Source organism: Colias croceus, chromosome 15 (assembly GCF_905220415.1).
Source record: "Colias croceus chromosome 15, ilColCroc2.1".
In the NCBI taxonomy this organism is placed as follows: Eukaryota; Metazoa; Arthropoda; class Insecta; order Lepidoptera; family Pieridae; genus Colias; species Colias croceus.
Genome location: NC_059551.1, coordinates 1,569,805 through 1,582,134, shown reverse-complemented (window position 1 = coordinate 1,582,134; position 12,330 = coordinate 1,569,805). Strand labels below are relative to the sequence as shown.

The window sequence follows — 12,330 nt, the reverse complement described above, 5'->3', positions numbered from 1 at the left end:
TAGCTCATAAGTTTTAATGAAATTAAAAATCTTCACAAAATCTGCAGCAGAATGGTGGTGAAAAAAGTACCACGTCTTTTTTTGTACAATACTAAATGGATGCACTTTTTTTAAAGTATAGTTCCTTTATTTTATTGTTACTTGTTATATTATCTATACTAGTCGGTAGTCCTATCGAGACAATGGAAAACAATTTACTAGATTCAGACCAATACATTTTTAGACCTGCATTCAAACTAGAATCAATAAAAATCCAGTTAACAAACTTATGGTAGGTAGGTACTCAGGTTCAGGAAAGTATTCAATTCTGGGGACTTTTAATAATATAAATTTAGCGAAGATTACTCGTCACTCGTCAGCGACTCATACTTACTTTTCGTTTCTCTTATTTCTATCATAACTTACTTTTTGTATTTAAGTACCTATTTAAAAAAATTAGACTCAGTTAGGTTGAGGCCACCAGGATCCCCCAGCCCGATCCCCCAGGGGATCCTAGTGAACTCATCGGTTCACCAGAATCCCCTCATAATAAAATGAAGTAAAGATGTTATCACACTGCTTAAAAATATTTTATTTAACAATATCTAAAAAATGACCTACGCTTATGTCGCTGCTTATTAATTCCATTTGTGTTTCTTGTATAAACTTATCAGTGGCTATTTACGTATTTTTTTTGGTTGCCTTCGCTTTTGTTCAGAATCTCTTTTTAATGCATTCAATAACTGTAGAATGTTAGGGCGTTTTCGACCAATCATTTTTAATAAACCCGAGTTCCAACTTTCGCAACAATTATTATTGGTGCGATGTCTTTCGCTGAAAACTGACATCATTTTTCTGGTATCGTCATTTTTGAGCCAGTATTTCATATAATTTACTAACTTCAGCATGTTTGGATAATCTTTACTCATACTTAATATGTTTTTTAAAATATAGTTCCACCCTTCAGTCATATATTCCGTAGGTAACAATGGCATAGCACCGCACAACATAACCACTCTACTAGTAAATTTGTTTTTAAGTAAATTGTTGCGAAAGTTGGAACTCGGGTTTATTAAAAATGATTGGTCGAAAACGCCCTAACATTCTACAGTTATTGAATGCATTAAAAAGAGATTCTAAACAAAAGCGAAGGCAACCAAAAAAAATACGTAAATAGCCACTGATAAGTTTATACAAGAAACACAAATGGAATTAATAAGCAGCGACTTATGCGTAGGTCATTTTTTAGATATTGTTAAATAAAATATTTTTAAGCAGTGTGATAACATCTTTAATTACTTCATTTTATTATGAGGGGATTCTGATGAACCGATGAGTTCACTAGGATCCCCTGGGGGATCGGGCTGGGGGATCCTGGTGGCCTCAATCCTCAGTTATTTGTCTTTAAATTATTGTTTACTAATTAAGGTTTCTGTAACAAGTAACTGGAAACAGCAAATCTGATGCTTCACGATTGATATAATATTATAATTTATCTTAGGTAGTCATTACAAAAAAAATGCTTAATGCATGTTAATGCAGATATAACGAACTAAACACCATTTTAAACATTAGAAACACTGGTTCAACCACAGGTTCAACCATAGACATTTGTTTTGCTGACGTAACATGTATCTATTAAAATCTTTAATATCTTATCTTTATATAATCTGTACCCGTGATCGGTCAACATAAAATGACATAAAACTTCAAAAGTCAAAACATACATCAAAAGTTCCAAAAGTTCTATTCGTCATTATTTTACTTAATTTAAAGTTGAATATTTTTTAAACAACTTGCTTCATACCTGCACAAGTGTTATGAAACATTAGAAAATAAGTTAGTTTCAGTTTAATATCAGTGTAGAACTTTTCCACAGAAATAGTTTTAAATTATAAAATTAATATGCGCGTATGAGTAACAGTTGAACTTTGTTTCCTTTGCGTGTTTATAGCTACTGCTTGCCGCTGAAGTATTTTCATTTATTTACAATTTGTTTTCTATGTAAAATGGCGACGGATAAGACGATAAACCGACATAAGCCGGGCACTGAGGTAGTTCAGTCAACTCTATTGCTTGTAAAAAATAATTTCATTTTTAATTTATACATGCATTAATTTGTGAGTTTCATGACCTACATTCTTTTGTATGTTTAATTATGTGTAAATACCTACTGTATTAGTACATTTATTGTTATTTTTCACTTTAACTTTGGCCTTTTCTATTCAAAGTGCTAATTTGCTAACATTGCTTCAAGTGAATAACAGGTCCAGCATGATACTCAACTTATGCATATAATCCATACTTAATATTATAAATGCGAAAGTAACTCTGTCTGTCTGTTACTCAATCACAACTTAACTACTGAACCAATTTGCATGAAATTTGGTATAGATATATTTTGATACCCGTGAAAGGACATAGGCTACTTTTTACCCCGGGAAATAGGATAGGTTTTATCCCGGAAATCCCACGGGAACGGGAACTATGTGGGTTTTTTTTACTGCGCGGGCGAAGCTGCGGGTGGAAAGCTAGTTACATATAATTTGAGTATCTATAAATATTTAAAACCTTTCAGCGTTGCAAGAATAAAGCCAGTAAGATATTTAAGGGAATAGCCATAAACATGTTGAAGCAGATGTTTTTCTTGTTCCGGTATTATCTGGAGATGTTTATAGACTTCCTCTTCTCTCTTTACTGGGATGGACATAGAAGGACCATTCCAGCATTGGACAAGAAACATACTTTACTCAAAGAGAGTGCTGTGTCTTTAGCGGCGAAAATCAGGTATAAGGAATTGAAATCTAGGGATCTGGTTGCAATATGCATTGAAAGAATCAAATTGGTGAGTTCAATTTTAATCTACACTAATATTATAAAGAGGAAAACTTTGTTTGTTTGTTTCATTGTAATGAATAGGCTCAATTTCATCAAAATCGGTCCAGTAGTTTATACTGGACCGATTTTGATGAAATTTGGCACAGACAATCTTTAGACCCTGAAAAAGAACATAGGCTTTTTATTGCGAAATGTGTACCACGGGCGAAGCCGGGGCGGACCGCTAGTAAAATATATGTATAAGGTTTATTTTCCTCCTTTCTCTTTATCTTTGATAGATTATAATCAGTGATAAAGGTAATTAATTAATTGAGTATTACCTAATATTATAAAATGATATATTTTTTATCAAAGTCATCTTCATGTTTTTTTAAGTAAGTATGACATATCAATGACAAACCTAAAATTACTATCGACTTGCTCTGTCTTTGCATGTTAGCATGTCTGTTATATTAAGCTTACATTACACTTTCTGCATAAATCACTAAAAATACCTATATCAATGTCTGTTAAAAATCTATATCAAAGTACATAAGGACACTTAGCGGAAAGCGATTTTGTTTTGATATATGAAGATGTTATTTGTATTTTAAAAAACACCAAGGCATTCAAATTTTATATCTTGCATTTAATGAATTGTTACATTCTGTTAAAATAAAGATTTGTTAGCGTTATATACGTAGTATATTATTATTAGTCTGTGGCGTTATGTATGAATCCATACTATTATTTATTAATATTATAAATGCGAAAGTAACTCTGTCTGTCTGTCTGTTACTCAATCACGCCTAAACTACTGAATCAATTTTCATAAAATTTGGTATGGAGATATTTTGATACCCGAGAAAGGACATAGGCTACTTTTTATCCCGGGGAAATGACGCAATCCCGGAAATCCCACGGAAACGGGAACTATGCGGGTTTTTCTTTACCTGCGCGGGTGAAGCCGCGGGCGGAAACCTAGTTTTTAATAATTAACTTGTGTGTATGACTTTCACAGGTGAATCCATATTTAAATGCTGTGACTGATGAAAGGTTTGAGGATGCCTTAAAAGATGCGGAAGAAGTTGACAGAATGATTGAAAAGGGCTTATCAGAGGAAGAATTTAAAAAGAAACCATTTTTGGGTAAACATGTTTATTTATTTTAAAATTTAATCTGGATCCTCATCATTTGTTTACATAGATATCACACAAAATAGTTATTTATACTTAAGAAATTTAATCTATATGACTTATGAGCAAAGGAGATTGCCCAAGTGACTATGGCACTTGGTATCGCAATCAAACTTATTGTGTCAAGATGAAATATAGCTCAATTTGAAGCTTGATGTTAGTACTTTTAGAAACGATTAAAGTTTTTATGTAAATAAGCCGCAGTTCACGACAATAAAAATAAAACAAAAGTTTTATTCAACGCTTCAAAAAAATACTTTATCGAGTTTAAACTAACGATGAACGTTAAGTTTTACATTTATTACATAGGTAATATTTTAATTTACAAGATAAATGTGAAAAGTAAATCGTAATAAACATTATTTCAAAATAAATAACGCCGAACAATGCGTCGAACACATTCATTCAACTATGACATATGACGCAGGACGCTTGCAAGAGAGATAGATATATGTGTCAAAACAAAAACTTTTACTTTTATTTCTATTTATTCGGTATAATTACGACTTAATAGTGATAAATATGATCATTATAAATACAAATAGGAATTAACAATATCACGAACACGTGACACAACTAGTATTTTACCGATTCCATACGTGGTCATACATGTTTCAAAAGAATAACTTTTACTATTATTTCAATTTATCCGGTATAATTAAGACTTAATATTGATACATATGACCATTATAAATACAAATAGGAATTAACAATATCACGAATACGTGGCACAACTAAAATTTTACCGATACCACCCGTGGTCATTCTCCTTTATCTTTGAAATAAAAATGGATTATTTCACATTTACACTCTTCTTACACATATAATTAGAAAATCTATAAAAACTTTGCAATATATTTTTTTAAACACCATTTTTTACTTTTTTTTAATCATTTCACTTTTTTTTTTAAGGCGTACCATTCACGGCTAAAGAGAGTCACGCGGTATTAGGCATGTTGCACACTCTCGGTATAGAAGCTCGCCGCGGCGTGCGCGTGGATTATGACGCCGAGTGTGTGCGCTTGTTGAGAGAGGCTGGAGCGATACCAGTTGCTGTTACTAACGTGCCGGAGATTAATAAGTGGTAAGTATTTGTGCTTTTTAAGATAATGAGTTTTCATTGTAATAAAAAACATATTGAATTTTTTGAGTTACAAAGTTTTTTGAAAGTGAATAGGTGTAAACTGTAATCTGAACATTATTATTTATTTTCTCAGATTTTTATAAAAAAATTGTGATTGTTAATTTTTTTTTTGTTTTGTAACTTGTTACTTATAAGAGAAACAGCATTAATGGCCTAATAAAATTTTATTTTTAACATCAGAGTAAAACAGTATTGCCATATGTATAAGTTTAAGAGTTATAAGTTTCAGATTAAAGTATCTCGACTATAATGGTATTATAGTAGAGCCATTTTAATAGGCAACATTTGACAGGTCAACAAAATTCAACAACGTAACCTAGTTGCCTGATGAATTTTAAAATTGACATGTGTTTCAAGTTCGATTGACAAATGTTTCAAGTCCGTATCGATTAATTCACTTTAATCGATGTTTTTAAGCAGGTTACCTCTCTTCGAAGATAAAAATGATAGACGTCAAATGTTGCCTATTAAATTGGCTCGACTATATGCTTAGCTTTGAGAGTTACAACTTCGAGATGACAGTAATAACTCCCCCTCAGGCAAGAGACCCGCAACATGGTGTTCGGTCAGACCAACAACCCGTACCACTGCGGGCGCACGGTGGGCGGCTCCAGCGGCGGCGAGGCTGCGCTGTGCGCGGCGCTCGCCAGCCCCATCGCGCTCTGTGAGTACTGTGCATCCGGCTTTATGATAAAGATTTATATATTTGATGGTTGTTAAATCATCTCAATAGATGGCGCGCGGTGTGTCCCTTAAAACACATAAAACTGAAAGAATAGAATAAATGCGATTGCTCTGGCGGGTCACGTGTGGCTGAGTTGGTTAGGCATCCGCCCCGGAATGGCGCGAAGGATGCGGGTTCGAGTCCCGCCTCGTGATCGAATTTTTTCTATTCTTTATAAATTTATATTTATAAAGCATTTGAATGCCATAAAAACCAAAAATATAAATTCATTTATGGTTTAGTGCGAGAGTGTAGAGATGGTGTTATTAAAAGCTTTTTGGAAAAATTTATGATAAAAAAAGACGTGTGGCACTCGGGGACTGCCCCAGTAAAGCTATTGTATGCTATAACATTCAAGCCACACCTCCGCCCGTCGGAGTGGGGAGCGTGAGGTTTTTTCGTTACGGAATTGCTGGATTCGGTCCCCGCGCTCAAGGCCCGCGATAGAAACTATGCAATAGCTTAAAAATATGGAAAACTAGCTTTCCACCCGCGGCTTCGCCCGCGCAGTCAAAGAAAAACCCGCACATGTCCCGTTCCCGTGGGATTTCCGGGATAAAACCTATCCTATGTCCCGGGGTAAAAAGTAGCCTATGTCCTTTCTCGGGTATAAAAAAATTCTCTATATCAAATTTCATGCAAATTGCTTCAGTAGTTAAGGCGTGATTGAGTAACAGACAGACAGACAGAGTTACTTTTGCATTTATAATATTAGTATGGATTAATCATTGTGTAATAGGTTTTATACGTCTTGTGAGCTATATTACTTAAACTTAGTTGCGCACCGCAATTTCACCCGCGTGGCTCCGCTTCTGTTGGTCGTAGCGTGATGATAGCCTTCCTCGATAAATGGGCTATCCAACGTTGAAAGAATATTTCAAATCGGACCAGTAGTTCTTGAGATTAGCGCGTTCAAACAAACAAACTCTTCAGCTTTATAATATTAGTATAGATAATTATTGATGACGTCTATATCCTCCAAGCTTATAATATTTTTTGTAATTTCGTAAGCCAATGCCTCAGCCCCCGGAATCACAGACACAATAGAAAATCTATTGTGTCTATTCCCGATCGGTCCGCTCGGTGGTCAATGGGTTTTAATTGCGAAAAAAAGTGCGTATTTGTAGCGCTCTATAATATCACTGACATAATAAATATAAGCAAAGAAGTGGACTTAGATGCGATCCCTGGGGAACACTAGATGTGACTGTGAAATATGAAAACTGGAAAACTTTAACAACAATTTCCTGTTGTCTTTTATTTAAGTAAGATGCAACCCATTGTAAAATAGGGCCCATTATCACCATATTTATGTAATTTATTGCGAAAAATCGGATTGATTTACCTTGTCAAATGCGTCGCTGAAGTCAGGACAGATTTTATTGTCACAATTTTTTATGTAATTTTGTTCATCTTCCCGTGTATTTCAACAGGTTCTGATATCGGTGGATCAACAAGAATGCCGGCTTTCTTCTGTGGCCTGTATGGAATCAACCCTACAGCGGGACACACAAGCCTAAAAGGTAATTATTTAAATTATTTTTTGAATAAAATTTTGTATGTAACTTTATTCAAAAAATAATTAAAGTATATTATTATTATTTAAGGGTATAATAGTTTTTCAAGACACTGTTTTTATTGTAATAACTAGCTTTCATATGCGCGGATGTCGGTCTTCGTGTGGATGGTTTATTTCTCCATTTTGAGTAACTCTGACAATGACATCTTATAAATATGTATTGGATCCAAATACGGCTAGGCCTAAATAATACGCAACGTGTGTTCGCGGTTCTATAGAACAACGTCTATGGATAAAACTGAAAAATTAAGATTAATTTTTTTTCTACGTATTTTTCCCGGATTAAAAAGTATCCTATTTTACACCCAGGATAATAAGGTATAATTATACTAAGTTTCATCGAAATCGAACCGTAAGTTTTCACGAGATGTCTTCACATACAGACAGACAGACAGACAAAAATTTTTTTAATCACATATTTGGGTTTGGTATCGATCCAGTAACACCCCCTGCTATTTATTTTTTTAATATTTTCAATGTACAGAATTGACCCTTCTACAGATTTATTATATGTATAGATAATATTATTACAGTTGTTGATTGTCGCACATTGATTTTGTTACAGCAATAAAGTGCTAAATATAGCTGATTTGGGCACCGTTTTCAGTCTAAAGCGCATTTTTTAATACAATGCCATTATTTTCATTTCTAGGATCGGTTCTACGCAACGGCACAGATCCAACAATAGCATCCATCGGTTTCGCCAGCAAGCACCTGGTGGACCTGGTGCCTCTCACCAAGATCGTGGCTGCGGATAAGGCGGGGCTGCTGCAGCTGGACCGACAGGTGGATCTCAAGGTGAGCAGGGGAAGGTGGAATTGCGTTTTTTGTAATACCATGAAAGAAAAAAAATATATTGCTATTGTGACCATAAAAATATTTAATTTTATTTTATGAAATTATTTTTTTATATATTTTTTATATTTTTATGAAAGATATTTTTTTTCATTTTGCTTTTGTAACAACAAAATTTTTTTATCGCATATTTTAATAAAAATTACCTAAATAAAAAGGAAAAAATTATGTGATGACGTCATACAGACGGTAGAATAAAATAGCACAGGATAAAATGTAGTCTACCGTATGAATGACGTCATTTGGCACTCACTGATTTTAAAACTCAAAAAGATGAATGAAAACCTCAATATTTTCTAAAAGCAAAAAAATGAAATAAAAAAAAACAAGTAAATTTTTATATGTTGTCAATTCCTCTGTGTCAAAAAAGGAGGATCCTCGACCAGTCTATCGACTGGCCGGTCTTTAAGGCCACGAATAATGATGTTAAATAAGAAATTAATGTTTTCAGAAAATAAAATATTTCTACGTCGAGAGCTCTAAAGACATAAGAATAAGTCCTATCTGCTCTGACCTAAGGAAGGCTATGAAAAGGTGAGTGAGATCTGAGCGGTATTTTTTTATGATTGCAGATTTTTTTCCATTGACGAACTAGATCGGTATATTAGGTAAGTGGGTCGTCAAAAAAATGTTCGATTGGTTTTGTATAAAACAGTACCTAATCGATATTAACACAATATTTTTGACAGTAATATGCAATAGTCGAGTCGAGGATTCGAATTTCTTCTACTCTTTCATCTTAATATATATAAATCTCGTGTCACAATGTTTGTCCTCAATGGACTCCTAAACCACTACCGATTATAATAAAATTCGCACACAATGTGCAGCTCGATCCAACTTGAGAGATAGGATAGTTTAAATCTCTAATCGTTTTAGAGAAAGCGGGCGAAGCCGCGGGCGAGCGGTACGCTAGTTTAATATATAAACTGTATTAGTTTTAAAACTTTTTCAATTTTCAAATTTTACATAAGAGACACCTTAAATTATCAATTTTTTTATTTGATTTATAGAACAAAATATTATTTAGTTTTTTATCCATTTTCCCCACATTTTCAGGGTAATTTCCCGTATTTCGGACGAGACCACGGGCGACCGGTCTCCCCGCCGTTACTACCACAACGGCTTCAACTACATGTTCGCGTTATGGAAACACGCCATGACGAAAGAAACTGAGGTTTTCGCGAAGATGTTGACTAATAACACCGGGGAAGTTAATGGCGTCTGTGAGCTGGGGAAAAAGGTAAAAAAAACAACATTTTTTCATAAAAAATATTCAATGTAATATTTCGCTAAGATGCTCATGTAAGAAAGGAAAAAATTATAAAAAAAAAAACTTGTTTTGTAAAAATTTATCAAAACCGCTTCCTTATAATTCATTTTCTTTTTTCACAAGTCTGTTTTTTCATAGTAGAAAAAATATGTTTAGTTTTTCAACACGACGTATATCAACGATGTGGAAAAATATCGGATATAATGAGATACTTAAACATATAAACGCAATACCAATTTTTGCTAACACCATTAAAACTAATATTATAAAGCTGAACAGTTTGTTTGTTAGAACGCGCTAATCTCGGGAACTACTGGTCCGATTTGAAAAATTCTGTCCGTGTTAGCTAGCCCATTTATCAAGGAAAGCTATAGGCTATATATCGTCACGCTAAGACCAACAGGTGCGGAGCAATGCGGGTGAAACCGCGGGGCGGAGCTAGTTATTACTATATTAATTAATTACAGATAATCGGCCAATCGTCATACACATTAGCGGCTATATTGAAACTGATAGACGACCAAGTGTTGCCCGCTGTGAACAAAGAGTGGGCTGAGAAACTTACTGGCGAACTGAAGACTGATTTACTGGTAAGTTATTACTTTCTTTAAAAAAAATTTTACTTTATACTAGAAAAATTTGTTGTTTTTTTTTACTTAGTGTTGTTACATTTGTGAAGTGAAATTTCTTTAGGTGCGTTGAGATTTAATTTCAAAGTCGCGTCATGGCAATACTGTCACGTCATGGAGTAAGACGTTATTGGTATCTCTGTATATTGGCAAAGAAGTTTCACTTCTGACACGTGTACTCTGGACACACGCTCTTTTTTAAGAATAGAAAAAAAAAGCTATTGCATGCTATGCCTTCAAGCCACACCTCCGCTCGTCGGAGTGGGGAGCGTGAGGTTTTTTCGTTACGGAATTTCTCGATTCGGTCCCTGCGCTCAAGGCCCGCGATAGAAGCTCTGCAATAGCTAAAAATCCATGTATTTGTTAAACTGTAAACTAAAATATCAAAAATATATATTTCCAGAACACTCTAGGCACGGACGGGGTGCTATTGTTCCCCAGTGCCCCAAGCCCGGCGCCCTACCACTACAGTCTGTACTTGAGACCGTTCAACTTTGCCTACTGGGGCATTTTCAATGTGCTGCGAATGCCGTCTATACAGGTGAGAACTTTTTGAAGTTCGAATGGTTTTGATGGAAAAATATTAATAAGCAAGTTTGCTCTCTTTATACGAGACAAGCAAGTCTTGATAAATAAATATTGGGACAATATTCCCTTGAAGTTCGTTTTAATGCAAATGTGCAAATTTTCCGAAACTAATTCGGTATACTATACGATACTATACGATACTAGCTGTGCCGCGCGGTTTCACCCGCGTGGCTCCGCTTCTGTTGGTCTTAGCGTGATAATATATAGCCTATATTACTCGTGGATAATGTAGCTTTCGAATGGTGAAAGAATTTTCAAAATCGGTCCAGTAGTTTATGAGCCTATTCATTACAATCAAACAAACAAATAAAGTTTTCCTCTTTATAATATTAGTGTAGATAATAATGTGAGTGTTATGTCCCAAAAAAATATTTTGTTAAATTTCCTATTTTCACATAAAAAGTAATACAGTGAATGTCATCAATATTTCATTTATTTTGATTTAATTTATAGCGTAAGGGCCAATTTTTCAATCCTTGGTTAAAATTTATCTGTCCAATAAAGTATTACACGAACATTTTAAAATGTCACCTGTAAACTGTCATAAACGGACAATTAGAATACATTTTTGGAATGGTAGTTTTAACACGTTATTCGATGAATAAGTTTTAACCAAGGATTGAAAAATCGGCGCTAAATACACAATTGTAATAATCCAAAAGTCAAGCCTGGCCTCCAAATAAAACACGAAAACACTATATTAGAAATTCTTTATTTATTCCATAATACCAAACTAGCATTTAACCCGAGCCCCAAGCGGCCCGATCGGTCCAAGACAATAGATTTTCTATTGTGTCTGTGGTTCCGGGGCCTGAGTTATTAAAACATTATTACACATATTTTTTTTTCATTATTATAATTTCCAGGTACCCCTAGGCCTGAACGCGGAAGGCATCCCCCTCGGTATACAAGTGGTAGCAGGTCCACAACAGGACGCACTGTGTGTAGCGGTCGCTCAGCAACTCACTGACATGTTCGGGGGATATGTACCGCCCTGCACTGTGAATTGATTCGTTTGTCTGGCTGTGGGGAAGGAAGGAATACACTAAACACGAGGGAAATACAGAAAATATCATTTTATTGTCTAAAAATGGAAGAATAGTCTGTGAAATGGCACTTCGAAATACATCGAAAATAAATTTTATTGAGCGAAAATAATGTGTATCTAGTTATATCTACATTAGTTAATTTGGTCATTTTACAAGTGTGGTCAAAAACATAGTAATTCAATATCCTCTCAAAATTGTAAACTTCTGTCACTTATAGCTAACAAGCTGATCATTGTCTATTATTCCTGTGCAGTGCCTTCTATGTATACGTAATAAGAAAAAAAAATTTACTCATGTATTTTTAGGATTATCTAAGGGTAAGGCTAATCCATTAATCACGTGATGTTTTTTTTGGTATTTTTGTTGCGAAAAAGTTGTACGCGTTCGACGAAAAATAAATACATGTAACGCCGCTTTTCGGTTGAGTATCGCGCGCTTGTCGAAAAATAAATACACGTGATATATTACTTTACCCCCCCCCCCCCCTCCCCCTTGTG

General features: G+C 34.5%; 1 protein-coding gene across 2 annotated transcripts; it reads left to right on the top strand.

The window, feature by feature from the left end:
* Window positions 1-1,688: 1,688 nt before the first annotated feature.
* On the top strand, window positions 1,689-11,884 carry LOC123697827 (fatty-acid amide hydrolase 2-like). 2 transcript variants are annotated; one of them, XM_045644386.1, is made up of 12 exons: window positions 1,689-2,033; window positions 2,558-2,824; window positions 3,818-3,944; window positions 4,905-5,076; window positions 5,676-5,800; window positions 7,294-7,383; window positions 8,092-8,237; window positions 8,746-8,828; window positions 9,354-9,537; window positions 10,035-10,157; window positions 10,600-10,737; window positions 11,651-11,884. In XM_045644386.1, the coding sequence occupies exons 1-12, from the start codon at window positions 1,989-1,991 to the stop codon at window positions 11,792-11,794; spliced, it is 1,644 nt and encodes a 547-aa protein (XP_045500342.1). In that variant the 5' UTR covers window positions 1,689-1,988; the 3' UTR covers window positions 11,795-11,884. The 2 variants fall into 2 exon arrangements, with proteins under 2 accessions (XP_045500342.1, XP_045500343.1); XM_045644387.1 differs by having other exon boundaries at window positions 1,689-1,818; window positions 11,651-11,883.
* Window positions 11,885-12,330: the final 446 nt, after the last annotated feature.

What these genes read in the sequence shown, in the direction of transcription:
- LOC123697827 (XM_045644386.1), top strand. Translation starts at nt 1,989, where the DNA reads ATGGCGACGGATAAGACGATAAACCGACATAAGCCGGGCACTGAG. An exon ending in TAAAAAGAAACCATTTTTGG is followed by an intron (nt 3,945 to 4,904) that starts GTAAACATGTTT and finishes TTTTTTTTTAAG; the next exon opens with GCGTACCATTCACGGCTAAA. An exon ending in GTGCCGGAGATTAATAAGTG is followed by an intron (nt 5,077 to 5,675) that starts GTAAGTATTTGT and finishes ACTCCCCCTCAG; the next exon opens with GCAAGAGACCCGCAACATGG.